Consider the following 20,368-nt stretch of genomic DNA (forward strand, 5'->3'; position numbering starts at 1 on the left):
GCATAAATTAAGCCGTCAACTTCAAATTTGGGAGAAATATTGGAAGTATCTACACGCAAGCTGATATTGAAAATGGCCCAAATCGATCGGAGGACACGCGTACAGTATCAAGTAAACCGAGAACACGCCGGTTTTTCAAAAGGAATAAAACAGTTTTTTATCTATTACTTATTATTATATACTTATCTATTACTTATTACTACAGCCGATAAATCGGCAAAAATTCGAACGTATATTCTGTGCGAGACTGTACAGTGCCTAAACAAAAAAACCAAAAATTGATCATGCTCGTCCAACGTTTTAGTATAGCAAAATTTAATTTTTTTTCTCAAAAGCTTTATAGGGCGTAATAACAAGCTTCGAAAACTTCTTAAAGTATAGAAATTCTTGACCTGTTTCAAATTTTGAATGCACCTAAGCATGCCCATCTACCCAACGGCATAGTATCCTTAGTAAACATTCGCCTACAAATTTGAAAAAAGAAAGCAAACCTTATCTAACCCGATCAAGCAGAAGCAAGCTTTAAAAACCGCATAAGGTATATAAATTCTTGGCCAATTTCAAACTCGAAATGCATCTAAGCATGTCGTTTGTCCCTCTCTCTGTTTGCCCACTGTATATTATGTGTGGTAAACATTCACTCATTACCGAAAATGAAGATTTCGGCTGGAAATTTGCGAAGAAATTTGGAAGTGACGTGAACTTTTTAAAGGACACGCCTACAATATCCATAGGCCTATGCTGAGAACACCTTTGCTTTCCGTGGTTTTTGCTCGTTACTCATAAACTACATAAACTACAACAGAAACACGATATAGATTTTCACTTTTATTCTGAAAAGGGGGAAAATCAACCGCGCCCATACAAAATTTAATTCTTTTCCTTTTTTATTGTCTTTAGGATAACAGTGCTATAAAAAATTCCTTGATTACCGAATGTTATTATTGTTAATTGCGTGGGAAAATCTACCGCGAAAATCTATTGTACTTGCCAAAGTCCCTAATCCTTCATTTTTAGGACTTCTATAAACCTCGCCACCTTTTTTGGATCGGAGCACAATAACGCGTCTGGCCTTGGAAACACATCGCGTCTAATTTTGCAAATGCCCTCGCATTCACATAGAATATGATAGGTCGTCTCCCTTGCCCCTTGGCAGAATCTGCATGAATCAGTATCGGACATATTCATGTTTTTCAGACGGCACCTGAGGTAATTATGACCCGTGCAGAAGAGCGTGAAGGTAGGTGAAGCGACCTACTTACTCCAGTGGTTTATTTGCCATACCGGAAGATATTACGACTTTTCTTGCCTGCCGTTCTTCTGCGCATTATTTCCAGCAGCAATCCGATTTCTTCTGTGCCCATTACGACACTAGTCGGTTAATATGGCTTCTTTGTATGCCACAGAAAGTTTAAGGACCTAGCACAATCTCTCCGGCTCCCCCGTTGGCTAGACAGTCAGCTCTTTCGTTGCCCTCAATACCCGAACGGCCAGACACCCATATTAGGTGAAAGTTATTCCATCTGCCTAATTCATTCAGAGTATATGCAGATCTGCTCTCCCCTTAAGCATTTAGAGGCACATGCGGAGATTGCGTAAACTTCTGCTTGGCATATGGAGAGAGTATGTCTCATCGATATGGCCTTCCGATACCTCGGATCATAGACCGCAGGCCCGGTTTTTTCATTTTCCGATTTTGTTTTCTTTTTTTAGCATAACTAATTCAATTAGGTATCTTCGAGCGATACAGAAATATTATTTATAAAATTCGCAAAATTACTTATTAGATATTAGGCAGGTAAGTTAGGTGTTGTGCAATTTATTCTTGTATGTCATGTTATAAATGGAACGAAAATTACTCTTCAAATTCAAAAATAAACTTTTCATCATAAGTCTTAACATGGAAAAGAAGTTTTTGCTTACAAAACCATAACAATGTATAATACAACATAAACTTTGTACAACGAGCTTTTTTATTATTGTTACAAAAAGTTAATTTACAGTAAAGTCGAATCTCGCTTAATGCGACGGATTTATAAAAAACAAATATTTTTAATATTTTTGAAAAGGTATTTTTTGCGACCTCCCATTAATGGCTCCATAGCATGTTATTTCTTGTATAAAACTGTTTTCAATGAATCATATCGCGTTCACAAATCACAGCTAGAACTTTGCTTATTTTTTATCCGACATATATTCTTTCTAATAGTATTCTTTCGTACTGGGACATCTTTATTAAGTCACGAAAAGGGCATAAATAGACACATATATTATTCTTCAAAGCAGGCACTCCGTTGAGAGGATTCAGATTATATTTGGAGAAACAAATTGAAATCACTGCCTTGTGCTGTTAAGGTCACACTTCAATTCCCAACAACTTTCATATAATCTAATTAACACGTCGTAAAGAATGTGTAAGTTATGATGCTGCTTAACGTTTTTTAAACTCAAGGACAACCAACTCAAATAAAGCAAAAAGAAACTTTTACTTGGACCGAACCTTTTGATATCTACTGCATGCTTGTTTTGCTTCTTGTACCTGCAAGACTGGATAGGCTTATTATATTTTTAGTTGCGGCAGCAACTTATATAACATAATGATTTCTATGCCAGTGCAGGAAACCTATAGGAACGGTTTCAAAATGTCAAAACTGGCAGAAAAAGATGTAAGTAATAAAAATTATGATGTAGGGAGCGGGAGAAACTAAATTTACAAAATTAATATAAGCACAGTACAATTAAAATACATCCTACTCCTTCATTGCTTATTTATACCTAAAATAGAGCACTCAGATTTTTATTTATCAGTCTGTAAGCAGTCACGACAGAGATGCTAAGCATTTAATTCACAAATAAAATTCTTGTAAAGCTTAGCGATATTCACTGAAAATCCTAGAAAGTCTAATTAAAACAGGTCGAAGACAAAGTTTCGTTAACAAGCAATGTAGAGCGAGGCAGCCAAACCAATAGACAAGCAGATAAATTAAAATTGTTGCAAAAAATGATTGTAGATATATTAGTATAATAAGAGGTGGGCCCATTTAGTGCTTTATCACATAAATTAGTAGACCGCAATTACTTTAGCTTTTTACCAGAAAATCCATCCGATCTATCCGTCGAATCTTTAATATCCATCAACTTTTTCTTAAAGAAAAAAACTTCCACAGTCTGCACTATGAGACGGGTGTCCAAGATTTTTCCCCTTTTTTTGGTTTCGTTCAACTTTTCCGCTGAGCACGTCCAAAGCTTTCACACCGATTTAAAAAGCAGAAATACCACTTTTTAGTCACTTTTATCAAAAAATTTTGAAAATTGCAAATTTTTCCATACAACGACTTCTCAGATAATGGCTTTCTGTAGGGAGTATTCGAAAAAGTGTTCTGATTCGAACCATTTTCAATAGCTTTCGTTCTGGGGCAAAGTACGTCAGTGTAACTAATTTCATCAAAATATCCCAAAAATTGCTTCAAACAGGCTCAGAAAATGATTCTGAATCGATCAGTATAATAAAAGGTAGGTCTACCTTAGGCCCTTCTACACGTACATCGGCACTAATTTAATATACGCTGTGCCACAAGTGCTATAGGATATAATGAAGAAACGCTTTTACGTACAGAGATGTTTTATACAAAGTTAAAGAGCACACAAATGTTAAATATCGAGCTTTGTCATTTTCGTTTTGTCTAAAAAGTACTTTCTGGAAAAAGTCTGTTAAACATCAAAGCTTCAAATTTAACATGAACGGTAAGCAGCTTCAATTTAAAAAAACTTTATTGTAGAAAATATACGCATAAAGCCTAGACACGAACCATTTTTTATAACGTTGCAAAATTTATTTGTTATTGATTTTTCAAACATCAATTTTCTCTTTTTTGTTTTAAATGATCCCTTAATTATGTAGAAATGATATAAAAAGATGTTTGTGGGCGTGGGAAAATTTTCAGTAATAAAGGAATTTGATTTTCATATATCAACATAGTTGTGTAACAGTATACAGATACTTGAAGCGTTCAAACATTTTTTTCGTATCACGGGTTTTTAAAGAGGAAGCAGTATAACTAAAATAATTTTTATAATTTTTTTAAAATAACATACTTTTGTGAAACAAAGAGAGTTTTACTACAAAACCAGAAATATTATAAAACGTCTGCAAGGATCAGGTACGTGATCTTGCTTTCGCCCCGCACTTGCAAGCTTTTTGATCATCCATTTTGTCGTTCCGAAAGTAAACATACATAAAACGCATTTCCGGCAGTGCAGCGCAGACATTTCGGGTAAACTTAAGAAAACCATGAACACTAAGTTACATTTCCCGCATCATTGGATTACCTAACTTTTTAAATAGGAATTACTGCCTCTTTAGTGTAAAGAAAACAAATCTGATGCTCCTAAATATCTTTTACGTATACAACTTTTGTGTATGGTTTGTGGGCCGAAAATATCATCTTTGAGCATGAAAATGGCATTGCATATAGAATAATAGAGAAAAGTTAAATGATTTCAATTTAAACAATATATGGGTTCAATAAAATGCCACATTTCCCGTGAGAAAATTAAATTAATGGCGGGAAAAGTTCAATGATCATGTAACCTCAAAAAATATCTAAGTGAGCTTGCCATGAAGATCTTGCGGTATAACCTTAACAGACTTTTTACTTTTGACGTCATGTTGGAGCACTGACTTACGCCAGTAAACTACGAACTCTCAACGACTTAATTCGCCAAGACTATTTATTGGTCATATAAGAGTAGTTTTATATAGAAAATTGGCAAAAATTGGTACTCCAGGATTGTATTTTTACGGAAATCCAGCGGCAAGAATTTATATGAGTTAATTATATCCCACACCACTTGTAGTACAGGGTATATTAAGTTAGTGCGGACGAATGTATCATCCAGAAAGACTTGAGGAGCACCTTTCATTATCTTAACCGATTTTGAATCATCTACTAACTTGATCGAAACCGTATGTCCCTCCATCCGTCTGACGTCTGTCCATATTCAAGCAGGTCGCAAATTTTGAAATATTTTGATGAAAGTTGTTACATTGACGTGCCTTGACCCAGAGACGAACGCTACTGAAAATGGTTTGGATCAGACAATTTTTTCGACCGCTTCCCATATAACTCCCGATTTTGAAAAATCGTTATATGGAAAAAGGTTGCAATTTTCAAAATTTCTCGGCACAAGTTGTTAATTAATAATATTCGGCATTCTAAACTGGTGTAAAAACTCCAAGTTCTCATATAGCGAATCACATAGCTTTATGGTGAACATCAGATCATAATGATAAGATTAAGATAAACTTTGTAAATTAACTATACCAAATCTGGACCACTTTGCCCTATTTTTTGAACCGTACCCTATATGAGTATTTTCTCGAAAATGTTTGTTTTTTAACTTTGAAAAGTCTTCGTTTTATTGTGTTATGATGAAAATTGGCACAGCGGTGATTAATATAAAAGATTCGGTCACCATCAAATATCATTTTCTTAATTGTTTTCTTCAATATACTTAATGTAGACGATAAAAATATGGGGAATTACAGATTAGCCTTAATTTTTAGCTCTAGGCTTATGTTTTTAAGTTGAATTTTTAAAAACCAACAAATCAAAAAGTCGTTTTACTGCAATTCGAGAAATCTACGGAAAACGGAGATAAGTAAACTCGAAATTCTAAAAACTATTCACTTCAATTGCTACTTTCAATCAACATTAAGTCGATATTGCCGGCCGATTCTAGCCGGTATCAATTCATACAGCCATGCTGCCATACGTACCACGGAAAAAGCAGTAGTAAAACTCATTGCTTTAATCCTTGTAGTTTCCATTGCTCGTTCTGCTGGGATATATAGAATTGACTTCGCTGTCCCCTGCCTTTGACTAAGTGGGACAAAACATTTCGATTATTTCCTCAATTTTGCCATCGTATTAAATTTAAATTTTTTTTTTTTAGAGTGAATCCACGTTAATTAAGTTAAATCTGAAAAAAATGTGAATTCAATTTTTAATTAATTTATTTTTATTAGCTTTAAATTTTTAGGTGCAGAGTCCATTCTATTTTCATCCACGGTCCGCCAATGGAAAAAGCCAACTAGACATGTTTGCTTATTGTTAATCCGTTTTCCTAAAATGAAGGGCTTCGCCGTCTTCTATAGTTTCTGGCACATTGCGACCTTTTGTTTCGGGCAAGAAGAATGTAAGCACAAAACCAATACAGGCAATAGCTGCATACACTATTGGTGGTATAACGGGCGAATATAAAGCCAAATCACTTGTTATAAATGGTGCTATCATCGAACCGAAACGACCAAAGCATGAACACAAGCCCATACCAGTTGTTCGTACTAAAGTAGGAAATATTTCGCCAGCGTACATATATGTATTCGGAAAAGTAATTGACGCACCGAAGAGACCAACTATGGCGAAGACTACGACCATTGTCGGCTTTAAAGTGGTAACGCAAGCAATCATCAAAAACCCACAAGCACTTATTGCGTTCGATATAACCATTGTTACACGCCGTCCCAAATATTTTGTCATAAAGACGCACAAAATTGTGCCCGGCACTCCTAATATGCCGCTAATGAATACATTTAAGAATATATTGCCGCTTAATGTTGATATAAATTGAGCGGAACCATAGTAAACCATGCACACGTTGTACCATTCATACATCATAATTATGGTATTTCTGCGGATATTCGGAGTCCGAAACAAATCCAAAATAGAGCTCTTCTTCTTAGTACCGGACAATGCCAACTGTTGAAAGGCTGCTTCCATCTCGGGTCGTATTTTTTCTATATTTTCTGGAGGGCGGCCATTCCTTCTTGCGATCTTTTCGACAATCGGTATGGACTCTTCCAAACGACCTGTGGTGAATAGCCAACGTGGCGATTCAAATATCACGCATATATATATAAAGTATACAATTGAAAACAAAGAAAAGCTTAGATAAAAGTAATGCCAATCACGTAGAAAATAAGAAAATAACGGCAAAGTTGCGTGACCCAAATTAAATGGGATTTGATATAAAATATTCATAGTCTCACGGTATTTGGGACCAATAATCTCCATGATTAGGACAAAGCTATAAGTTCAGCAATCATTAAGAAATGTAAATACTTAATGAAGAAATTTAAAGCAAACCTGGTAGTCATTTGCCCCCCGGTAGCAGTTGCATGCAGAAATCTAAAAAGGGCGTACATAGGGTAGTTTACTGAAAATGCAGCTACCACGCCGAATACCAGTTGCACTATACATTCGATAATAAACGTTATACGACGTCCATATCTGAAAAAAAAGGAAATGGTTATTTTATGTTCCCATATCATATATACAACCAGCCCTTCAAAAAAGTTTTTCAAAGCCCTGCGTATAACCACGATAATGGCTAGAAAAAAAATAGTGGGGAATGGTGTTTAAGTACGTTGGACATGAAAGTGAGAACGCTTGCAATTTCGCGGTTGCTATGAGAAAGCGACAAATCGAAGCGAAAATTATCCAATGACTGTAATTTCTAATTAAGTGTGCTCTACTTAGTTTCGATTATATATATAAAGCCTTCGACTAGGTTATCTCCTTCGAAAGATGTATGTATTTTAAAGAAGTTGTCTAAAAAATTGTCTGTAATTACTTATCTGATAATATTCCAAATATCATAGCACCGCTCATAATGCCACCCATTACTAGAGATTGGGATAAACTTGCAAGCCAGAAACGATCACAAGAGAGATCAAATGACATATTAATTGTGTCGGTAAAAATTGTCCGATCAAACGTAGCCGATTTACATTTATCAGTACAGGGGTCCACGTCCTTCCCGCTTTCACAATAATATTCGCCCTTAGCGCTCAAAAAGATATGCGACATTGTCACCCATCCAGAAGGAAATTTCGATAAAAATATCAGCATACAATAGAGGAACTGATAGCGTCCCATGTCACCCAAGTGTATTATAATTGGGTCAGGACGAGGTACTGTAAAAACAAAGTGTTATATTCCTAATGAAGGTCAGTCCCTTTATGATGCCAATCCGCCGATATTTACGATCAAAACCAATATTTACCTTTTTTCTGCTCCTCCATCTTATCAAAAGTGTTTTTCAACACAATATGAGGGTAAAAGAAATTATTAATTATAAAAGAATTCACAAAACAAAATCAAAACATTAAAAACCAGTTGGAAAAAAGTATTTTCACAGGGATGGATGCCTATCAAAGTGCAATATAGCATAGAATCGATTTTGAAATGAAAAATTTTTATTATCTAAGTTTTAAAAATAGGGTACATTTTTATACCTACCACTGAAGGACAGAGTACACTAAAATGCAGCATACAAAAAGATGCTGCTCATCATCCTGGGCAAGTCGTACAAGCAAGGGCGATAACGCCATCTGTATTCTCCCCAACTCTAAACTCCCCAACCGTGAACCCGCCTGTTCCAAGTAATGACATTTGCTTGACGGCAGTTCCTCCCAGAAAAGCAATATTTGTGTCAAGACTGGCACCTGAAACATCGGTAAATAACATTAAAAGTTATCTGGCGGCGAAAGCCCAATCAGTCAACTTAAAGCGAGTTAGCATTTTCAAAATGGCTCCTTCTCAATCTAGGGCAATCTCCTCTTTTAAAAGACTAGTTCCGACTGAAAACAGCGGTATGTTGTTAAACGAGCCACTGTAATCAATAGGATCCTCAATTAAGGAATTTATCCCTCGAGATCGTCCCCGTAATATCAAAGCAGTCAGTCTTGTCGCCTTCAAAAAACTACATTTTTTTTCAGGCCCATTATCTCCCATTTATCAAAATGTTCGGGGCCTAAATTCAAAAATTCGTTCTACTTTTCTAAATTCACTGAGCACGGAGTGCCTTCACTAAAGCTCGACTAAAACCCGATCTTCATTCGTCGGAACTTTTTCACAATTCTTTCCAAGTCTTTAGAAATGATCGAGTGACTCGCATTGGTGGTGGTGTATTAATTGCCATATTTGCGTCAGTCCCGTCCAATTCAATAGAATTTCCCTCTTTTCCTGACGTTGAATTTATCGCCATTCGTGCGAAAATGCCTAATAAACAGTTTTTTATAACCTGCACCTATATTCCCCCAAATTCTGATATCTCCATTTACAAGCAACGGGCCGCCCACATTTGTGAAGTGGCCAAGCGGTCTAGACCCATCGATTTGGTCGTTGCATTGGAGGACTTCAACTTGCCTCAAGTCACTTGGTGTAACCGTGATAATTCTGGCTGTTTGATTCCTACTTCAACGTCTGATAGGGCTGTTGTATTCTTTAATGAATTGTTTGATCATAATTTGGGTCAATATAATCGTACCCCTAAGTGTAATGGTAGACTGCTTGATCTCTGCTTTGCCAATTTTCCCGAGATTTACGTAAATCGTTGTCCACCTTTTAGTTTACCTGAGGATCCTTATCATCCATCAATATGCATTTCCTTTCATCATATTAATGATGGTTTGTTGAAATGCCTTAATGTGCCAAATCAAACTCTTTTAAATAATTATTATGATTTTCATAAAATCAATATTGTTTTGCTAAAACATATGAGATTTCTCAACCGAAAGTATTGAAAGCTTATTGTCATCGCTCTCCAATACATTAAATCTAGCTGTTGCTGCATCTGTTCCGATCAAGCAGTAACGATCTCGAAGCAGGTGTCCCTCGTGGTTTAATAAGACAATTAAATATTACAACAATAGAAAAAACAAGTTATTTCAAAAATATTCGAAAAGTGGCTCTGCGCTCGACTATTCCGCTTACTCGGTGGCGAGGCATAGACTTAACTCCCTCAACCACCATTATTACTGCAGATACCTTCAGTTCATTAAATCCTCTCTGTTTGCTAATCCTAAATACTTTTTTAAATTCGTTAACTCTAAAAGAAAAATTTTCACATATCCCTCTCATGTTTCCTTTAATAACTCTGATTGCTCGGATGATTTTGAAATCTCAAATCTGTTTGCTGAGTACTTCCGATGGAACTTTTCGATTGCTAATTTCGATTTATCAGCAAACTACCCATATCTTATAACTAACTTGGTTTCAATTCCTAACTTGGTTATTTCGGAAGATGACGTTTTTAAAGAGTTGACTTCTCTAAAATATAGTCGTGCGCCTGGGCCTGATGGAATTCCAACATGTGTACTTAAATCTTCCACTGTCGAATTATGTGGTGTCATCTCAAAGATTTTTAACCTGTCCTTGAATTTAGGTGCTTTCCCTTCATGTTGGAAGAGTAGTTTCCTTATTCCCATCCACAAAAGTGGAAGTACACAATTTGTTAAGAACTACAGAGGCATAGCCAAGTTGAGTGTCTTGCCCAAGTTGTTCGAGCGTATTGTGACTAAGCATTTGGCTGTTACAATTAATTCGTATATTTCTCCGCACCAGCACGGCTTTCGGAAAGGGCGATCAACAGTCACCAACTTGTTAGAGTTTACCTGTCGTGTTTTCAAGGCTTTTTCTAGTGGCTCTCGCACAAATGTTATATTCACTGATTTAAGTAAAGCGTTTGATGTGGTTAACCATAACTTACTTATCTTTAAACTCCAAGCCTCTGGCTTCCCTTTCTATTTAGTGAAATGGATAAGCTCTTATCTGCACAATAGATCCTTCAGGCTTTTGTTTCACTCCATCATCTCGGATGAATTCCCCGTTATGTCAGGCGTACCTCAAGGAAGTCACTTAGGTCCCATTTTATTTAGTTTATACATATACGATCTTTCATCGGTGGTTAATTCCAGCCAGATCTTAATGTATGCTGATGATGTAAAACTGTTTTCTTCCTTCTCTGTTGAATCGCAATCACATCAGCTTCAAGGTGACTTGGATAATTTTGTTGCATGGTGCTCTTTGAATCTTCTGAAACTAAATCTGAGTTAATGTAAGAAACTTTCTTTCTTTATCAAGAAGAAAGTCATTCATTACTTAGTATTTCATAGATTCGCATAAGTTGGAGGACGTCGATTCGATCACAGATTTAGGCGTTCTATTTGACCACAGGTTACGTTTCAACTTGAATATTGAGTTTTCGATTAGCAAAGCTAGGTCCGCGCTTGCTTTTATAATTTTACGATTCGAAAATGAATTGTTGTTAACTAGGCCAGGCTTATGCATGTTTGCGATGGCTTACGGGCTCATTTGCAATTTGGTCCTGTACCGATTGTAAGTGTGGCTCTATGCTGATTGTGTACATACTTTTTTTTCCTTCTTATTTATTTTATTGTACTTATACTAAGTTGGTGATGACGTGAAAAAGATTATTATTGCGAAGAAAATTCCAAAGTCACCATCTGCAATTGACCAATGCTTGTACGTCGCAAAGGAATTAAATATTCCCTTAAAAATTTTCCGCTCTTTTGGTGTTAAACCTCCATGGATTATGAAAGACTGCTCTTTTGACATCTCGCTGTCTATGCACAAAAAAGAACATACTCCAATTTACGTCTTCAGGAATCTGATAGCTGAAAAAACCCAACTATTGGAGAGTACTGGTTGGAATCTTTTATACACAGACGGCTCAAAATCTTTTGGCCTGCCTCCTGCTTGTGCCGTGGTAGATGCTACAGGACAGGTTCTTCTCAATCACATATTTCACGAAAGTACTTCAACGTTCACAACCGAAGCCAGAGCTATCCTTCACGCTGCGAACCTTGCCCATAAAAGCAAACTCAAAACCGTCATTGTCACCGACAGTTTGTCTGTATTACAAGCTATTCGGAACCCTTCGACTTCGAGATGGACCACCATCAACAAATTAAGAAATATAATTACTACGCCCGACGGAAAAATTAAAATGTTATGGGTACTAAGTCATATCGGTTTATTGGGAAATGAGCAGGCTGATCGAGCGGCAGAGTATGCTGCTTCAGCTCCTCTACTTATGGATGATGTCATGGAAGAGTTGGATCTTCAAAAATACATTGGGAGAAAAGTTAAAGCGAAAATTGCAAAGGAAATTTACAACGCCATCATCAACACTACTCTTTCATTAACCCTCAATTAATTCCACCTTTATGTCCAACAAACGTTGAGAAAACCAAGATCCAAACATTTTCGAGAATTCGCCTTGGTCATACTATCGCAACTCGCCAATGGATCCTGAAGAAGTCTTCTTCCCTAATCTGCTGTTGTGGACAAACTCTTACTATAAAGCACATTCTCTGCGAATGTCTTAAGTTTTCCTTGGCTAGAAGTATTGCATTTGGAGCGACTAACCCTTTGGACATTCTAAAATCAGCTTCAGAACTCAATTCAGAATTCAATATATTACTTTATTAATACTACTAAGCTGATTATCTAATGTACATTTATTTATATTAGAGCCGATAGCCTGTGCTGCTAGTGCTCAATGCCTTTTTTTAGTCCAAGAATATATTTCATTAGTCTAAAATTATAATAATACTAATAATAATAATAATAATAATAATAATATTATTATTATTAATTAATATAAGTTTGGCTATAAGTGCCAATTGAACTCGACTATTATTTGTTTAGTTGAGTTTCACGTATAACTAGAATTAAAATAAATAAATAAATAAATCTAATAATAATATAGAAGCTTTAGAAACGATATAAAGTATATATATTCTTGACCGGGATCTGACTCTGAATTGATTAAGTCATATCTGCTGGTCAGTGCGTCTGTGCAAAAATGAAGATGTCGACTTTGAACTTGGTAGAAACATTGAAAGTTTTTGCACACAGGCTAGGAGCATAAGCCCGCGTAAACTGAATGCAACATAAATTTGTGGTTTTTTGTTCATTACTCACAAATTATAAAAAAATAAATGGCTGAAATATACTCTCATATACTTTACGAAAAACTGAACTATTTGTGTGCAAAAATGGAAAAATCGGACACGCAAACTTATAAGTGGTCCAGTTTTCTTTTTTTCACTTTTTTACGGGTTTTATGATTATTAATCACAAGATAAACAAGACAGAATGCTTAAAACTATTTTACGCATTCCTCAAATGAAGATAAATTATTTGCCTAAAAACGCATTAATTCCAAAGAAATATGGTGGACACCGCGGCCTGGTGGATTAATTTGTTTGGAGAGTAAAAGGCGACAAGGTAAGTGTGTTAACTCTAAATTAATTATGGTGGACGTCACGACGTAATAGATTAAGTTTTCTTAACAACATCTTTCAGGGAAGTAAAAGATGAATTATTAATTTTATCCCATTCACGTTTTTATGACATTAAATAAAAGCATAGATCGCTAAAGATTTTAATGGTGGCGGTTATGCGAAAATCAACCCCAGAAGAATATAACTTTCTTACTTATCCATTACGTGCACTGTTATATTTCTCTTTGGATATTGAGTTTGAGTGGACCAACTCGATGAGCAATGTGGCTTATGTATCCAGGATTAGAATGTAACGGTTACTTGCAAAACAAATATGTATTTATTTTTATGAAAAAACTGAAGGCATTATATTTTAAGACCGGTATAATAAATATATTAGTAGATTGTAAAGAAGTAAAAAGTATTTCAGAAAAGTGTTACCAAGTTTGGCTGAAAAAAGCTAATTTTAGGAATAATTTCAATTAAAAGTGAAGATAAGGATTAATAAAAGGTCCAACATAAGTCAGAAAGACAAAATCGGTTTTCTGATGAACCACATCGTTCTTTGCTGTAAAGAGATCTAAGAGGCCATCATGTAAGAGCTTCTAACACTTAAACCCTTGACATGTGAAGTTGAGACCTCCAGCTAATTCGCCAATATTACAAGTCTCACCAATATCGTTTGATAAGACAAACATCATCATAAATGCGGCCCCTCATGAGTCAGGAAACTATTTTGATCTCCTAGGGATTAACGACTACTTCTGGTAGGAGGATATAGTTAAAAGTGAAATTTTTTTATTTTATAAAAAAGGCGATTACTTTCGACACGCACGGTTCACGCGCTTTAAATTCATCATTTAGTTGCTGAAAGATTTGTTTTCCAATTACCGGTATTGTTTTGTTGGAACTATATTTGATGGACAAAATTGTACCACCAAACTCAGCTCTTTTTGCATGAGAATCGTCTTTTTCAATTAAAACAAATACGAAAATTATACTCGTTCGTGACTGAATCTTTTCTACCCATCATCATTATCCAGAAAAAGGTACAACAAGTAAAAGAAATAAATTTTCACGCTCTATACCATGGACTTGGCGCGGGGAATTTGTTATATTTTCAAAATAAAAGCTTTTGTCACATATGCGTATAGGCGTTGTAGGCGTGCCCTTGGAAAAGTTTAACCCACTTCCAAGCTGTTTTGCAAATTTGCAGGCGATATCTTCATTTTCGCTAACGGCAGAATGTTTATCACACATACTACAAAGTTGCGCAGACAGGCAAGTACGTTCCAAATTTGAAACTGGCCTTTATTCGGTTTTCTTACTTTCTTGTAATGTTTCAGATAGATCCTTCACACTGCTGTTGCTGAACACATTGTTCTAATAAAGCACAAGTTTTTCGCGACGTAAAATCTGACACAAGGAAGATGAACTTTTCGCCTCGTTGTAATTATCGAGATTGTTCATTAAGACGTCGCATTTATTCTTAACGAAGTTCCAGAAAAGAATTGAGCTTCTCTTCTCAAAAATATGACGGAGTTTTTGATAAGAAAATATGTAGCTCCATGGGACAAAACATCGCTGAGAGATATAACTTTATGAAAGCCAGTCGATTTCATCACCTTAATCTGAATTAACTTCTTAGCAATGTGGAAAAGAGTTCTTTCGGAGACGGACCATTCACCAGAAATGGCGTTGAAAAGTTGAGGATGTCATTTCGGTACAATAGTCTATTTTCGAAAGTTTGTATCTTTCTGAATACATTTCGGAAAGTTGCAAGATGTAGTATAAGCAAATTCGATCCTAGGCCGGATTAGAGCTCTATCATTTTCTAGAAGGCAATCCTGATTGATTGTTAGCCATGAATTTTGTGACAGCACATCCGGTTTGACAGCCTTTCAAAGCTTTCTCGTAATGCATACGAAGAGTTGAACTATCATTCACTATCCTGCCGAGAAAACGCAGAGGTTCCACTTGACTGACTTTAGCTCCTTTGATATAGAAAGTAATTTCAAGTTTGGCTTTTACCAAGAGATCACTGCAGCTGCTGAAAAAGATAAGTCTATTAAAATTCGTTAGCATATTGAAAGATATGATTCTTGTCATGTTGAAGATCAAGCGATTTACCTGTATACAGATTGAAGAGAATGGTGATTAAGCAATCGCTATGTTGAATACCACCATATACTTCACCTTTGCCTGTACCCGTTATCAATACACGCTTGGATAAAAAGTTTACTATCCACAGACGCATTTGAAGGAGTATTGAAAAGGGTAAAAGAATTCTACCAAGCTTCGTCAAGTTAACACATCGTAATCATAGACTTTGCTAATGTCCTGGCAAAGCATGACAATCATTAGATCAGCTTTTTTTAGACCAGCTATGCTAAAAGACAATTGATTGACGTACTCGTTAATAGATTCGCGTTTTTGAAAAACGTAAGAAGGCAATACTTTTCTGCAGTTTGATATTTGCTTAAGAGTATGGACAGGTATGGTTTTCCCCATAGTTTAGATGAGAGAAAGTGACTTTCAGAAACGGACATGATCTCGGATTGAAAAGTAGTTTGATTTTCAACGGCAAATAGTATCGTAGATCAACTTTAGAGAGACGATTGCAAATTTTCGCGAAATTGAAATTTTTCTATTTCTTGATAATCTTCTATCACTGATAGTATTGCAATTAAATGACAAAATAGCTGAGTTAGTGAAAGTTAGATAGAAAACACTATTTGCCATGCGACCATTCCGATTACAATGAAAAATAGGTTTCTCATTGTTTAGAGCTTTAAAGTTACTAGAAGGAGGATATTGCCTTTATTGAGCGAGATTAATCGCCGCACCAGCAATGTGTAGCATTGAAATCGGCGGCGAATACTATATTTCGTTCACCATCAAGAAAGTCACACAGTCAAAGTTTTCGCGCCGACGCTCGGTGCTTGGTACAGTGAAATGATTTGGATTAGAATTCATCATTTTGATGATAATAGCATCAAAAATGCATATGGAATGAATTCCTCTCTTAAGCAAGATACTAGAAGTCATCATCATGACATTTAATGCCTGATGTATAACTAACGATTTTAACTTCAACAAAATCGCCACTCAGAGAAACTTCACTAAACGTGTAGAAGTCGATATTATTTGAGATAGAATCCAAAAGTGAGTTAAAAATCCAAAAATGATTGATCAGGCCGAGCACCCTGCATATTATAAGAAATGAATCATATTTTAAATAAGAAAAACTTCTCCGAAGGTTTTTTTGTTCATAAGGTGAGTCTTTAATACGATCCTCAGGGATTATCGGGCGGATACATTTTTTAGTATCATTCATTTCAGATGAACGCACGTCACAAGCAACACATTCGATTTTATGACTTTGTTCGGTGCCGTTTGCCGCAAATAAGACACTTAATTTCTTTAGCTTTAAAAAACTTGGGGATGTGTCCGAATCCTCCACACTTAAAAGATTGTTTTAAAATGAGAATGAAATCATCTACAGGAAGAACACAACAAAAGTTGAATTTGATGGTTTTGGTAGGGATTTTCCCTTAAAACTAATTTTCACTCTAGCGGCAGAGCTGAATACCTTTTTTTTTTAAGCGGATTTTTCCGCCAAAGCCTAATATCAGAATTTATTTTTATGTCGGAAGCAGTAGTGTTGATAAATTCATTAAGATTATCGTCCATTGGCATAATTCGGATTATACCGCATCTTGGTATATACGTTTCGAGATTTTTTTGTTACTGTAAAGTCATTATTTTTAATGCAAGAGTTTTGGTCTGCCATTGCATATAGTTTTAAGCTCTTTTAAACCAGCCATCTCCAAACTCTTAATATGATTACAAAAGATAAGCTCGGCAGAAATATTCGTTCTTCACCATTTTCACAAGCTTATATATTAATATATTTTGCTAAATTTATTCATTTCACAAATGGCCAACTAATAAACCGTGGACTCTCGGTGAACATAACGTTATAGCCCGATTTAACAAATCTGAAAAATGGGCGTGATTCTTTGATAAGCAGCAAAAACAGTAAGCGCTAAAGATAGACTGCTATTTGAAAATTTTCATCTTTTATTTTAGTAAGATTAATATGCAGCGTGCATGCATCTTTTTACTTAAGTTGATTATGAAAAAGAAAGAAATAAATCAAGAAGATATATTGAAAAGCCCTGCACGATCAACAATTTATTCGCTCAATTATCAATAGCAATTTAAAGAAGTCTTGCACTAGTGACTAATAGACTCAACTTTTAAAGCAGTTCTGTGTGACTTGTTTGGTGCAGGAAACTGTACCGTTAGCTTGCTCCCTAATTACTTATTATTTCCTGCCTGTTGCAATGTACGCAATTATGAATAAATATCTGCGCTTTAATGATTGTGTAGAGATTTTAAATACTTTTTTAATCAACTCAGCGATTCATTTGTTGTCAATTCGCTTACGCACAGAAGAAGAAGAATTTAGATTGACTTTTGATTTCTTTTTGCCTTTCAGAATATAAATTTTGCCTTGGTTATAGCTCGTTTTCTACCATAACTCAAGCGCAAGCTCCTGAACGGGCATTTGTACAATTATTTGTCTTTTGAAGGCTTATTTCCGACTACTTTAAATGTTATAGTCGGATAAAGCCGGCAATTAAGTACCCTAATTCTTTAGCTATCTTCGTCATAAAATATCAAAAATTAGACCTTGCTGGTATTTAAAGTCTTACTTTTTAGGACCATTTTTACCTACAAAAAGTGGACCTATGGAATCTAGGTTTAGAAAAAGCAAGTTTCTGTATCAAATCGTTATTCTGTACTAGTCTGCATCATAAAATACTAAGGTTTGCACCTGGTTACGAAGTAAAAACTTTTTAAAACGACTTATATGAGAAGAGGCTCCGGAGTTCGTTTCGTCTGGTCCACATTTTCCATTTGTATTATTGGATGCAATTATTATATGTGAGATACATGTGGACTCAAACTATTTTCAATAGCGGTCATCCGTTGAACGGAAACATTTCGTTCAAGAATTACGGAAATTCCGTCATTAGTGCTACGAAAGTACATAGATAAAGACAGCAGACAAATAGGAATATACAGATATGCTTAATTAGAATGGCTAGGCGTAATAAGAAGTGGGTTTATCTTGAGCCGTTTTGCATGTTTTGAACATCTGCAAACAAAATAAAATCGTCGTTTCAACATTTTTGAGAAAAGTCTGTCTCGAATTGCATTTTGACTATATTAACGTGGCGTGCCGACCCAAGTTTCCAGCGCATTTGGATCTTACACTGAGCTTTAGTTTATTTCTACTTCATTTGTTATTTTATGCATTTCCGGTTTTCCAAGTTCTTCCTTAGTGCTCAAGATAATGTTTAAGTATGATATGATAGGTTTAGGAGGATTATCACACGGAAACTTTGAGTACTACTGGTGTAATGGTTACCAAAGCCAACCTTTCAAAGCGAGATTGGAAATCGATTTAAAGTTTAATGGTGACAAATACCCTTACGTCACTTTCTTTTTTCTTACAATGGAAAGCAGAACTCTTTCACGACAAAAAGAATTTTAGGTTTAAATAAAACTCGTCCACCCTTTTCTTTTTTACTTATACATACATATATGTGTATATATAACTATGCTAATTTATGGTAATAGACGGAAAAAATGTCAGTACAAATCCCGTATGCCAACGGCGGTATGATGACCCATTTACGTACCCAATCGCTTGTTACAAATGGCGCTATCATTGCTCTAATACGGCCAAAACATGAGCACAAAATATACTAGTTTTTCGCACTACAATTAGAAATATTTCGGTTGCATATACGTACGGACTTGGAAAGCGAGTGTCAAATTAGCGAAACGGATTACGGCAAGCAACACAAGTGTAGAATTTGAACTCATTATGTAAGTAATTAGCAAAAAATTTAAAGCACTAATGAAATTCGAGATTATTGACGATAAGCGGCGCCACAAAAATTTAATGGCTAATATAGAAATTATACACCCTGGCATGCTTGCCACACCGATTATAAATACATTGAGGAATACATTGTCATTTAGTCTTGATATATATTGGGTCGAACCATAGAAAAATATATAGCATTTTAGCCATAATTTTGGTATTCTTGCGTTGGTTTAGTGTAGGAAAAAAGTCGAGATAGGTCCCACATCTATTGGCAAGTTGCGATAAGTTGCTTACATTCGCGTGCGTATAAGCATTATATTTTCAGTAGGCCGACTCAGGGACCTGTGGTAAACAGCCATACCTATGTACATAGCTAATACCGCACAAAGAGGAAAAGCTTCGTGGGAAAGAGGCAAATAATGACACAATACAAAACGGAAGACAAAAAAGTCCATGAGACCATTAATCTTCATGATTAGGATAAAGCTACAAGTGCTGCCAACGCCAGTATATGTACTTAATAAAGAAATTACTTTGGCATTTAACTTTATTGTCATTTGTCCGCCAGTGGCAATGGCAGTTAAAGATCTGAATATAATAAACATGTACCGAAAAAAATGCCGCCATACCAAATACGAACTTTAGTGCAAATTCTGCAAGAAGGACCGTCCAACGACCTTACCTAAAAAAAAAAAATCACATGTTCACCCACTTAATCTAAACTTAACCTCTTGATTGTTCCCTAAAAATGGAAAAATTTTGTTGCTACTGTGACAAATTTTCATATCAGTAAATACGATTGGTCTCCAAAGAGGAAAGCGCTGGCAAAACAAATCAAATGTCGAGAAAATCGAACGGTTAAAGTCAACTGTTTTGCATTGCTTTCAGCACGGATCAGCCTTCCATGGCTCTGTGCAATAGTATTTAGTTTTTGCAGCCACAAATAGATGACTTTTACGAAACCATTAGGAACTCTTGTTAAAAATAATAACATACAGTAGAAGCATTAATAGCGGCTCATGTCATCCAATTGCACAATAACATGTACTCCTGAGTAAGAATAAAATAAATTGAATTATGAGATTAATTCGACCATTATTTAAAAACAATAGTTAGCCAAAGCAAGGTCACAGAAAACATCAGGTTATGTCGATTTGGTGATGAATATGCGCAATGTATGGTATGTATGGTGGTATTCGTGCGCAACGAGGCATATAATGATGAATATGCGCAACATATCGGGAACTTTGATGATATCGAAGTATTGCTATTAAGCACATTGAGACAATCTCGTGTAACCGCGGAAAATGCGGTGCATATATTGAAAAAGGAAGTATGTAAACAATTTCACCAACGGGATCGCATAA

General features: G+C 35.6%; 1 protein-coding gene across 1 annotated transcript; it reads right to left on the reverse strand.

The window, feature by feature from the left end:
• Positions 1–6,113: 6,113 nt before the first annotated feature.
• Positions 6,114–8,086, reverse strand: LOC119641432 (organic cation transporter protein-like). Its single transcript, XM_038040122.1, has 4 exons — positions 8,068–8,086; positions 7,636–7,978; positions 7,149–7,292; positions 6,114–7,089 (listed from the first exon to the last, which is right to left on the reverse strand). Exons 1-4 carry the CDS (start codon positions 8,084–8,086, stop codon positions 6,114–6,116), a joined length of 1,482 nt encoding a protein of 493 aa, XP_037896050.1.
• Between the last annotated feature and the right edge of the window lie 12,282 nt (positions 8,087–20,368).

The sequence above is a fragment of the Glossina fuscipes genome, unplaced genomic scaffold, assembly GCF_014805625.2.
Source record: "Glossina fuscipes isolate IAEA_lab_2018 unplaced genomic scaffold, Yale_Gfus_2 150, whole genome shotgun sequence".
In the NCBI taxonomy this organism is placed as follows: domain Eukaryota; kingdom Metazoa; phylum Arthropoda; class Insecta; order Diptera; family Glossinidae; genus Glossina; species Glossina fuscipes.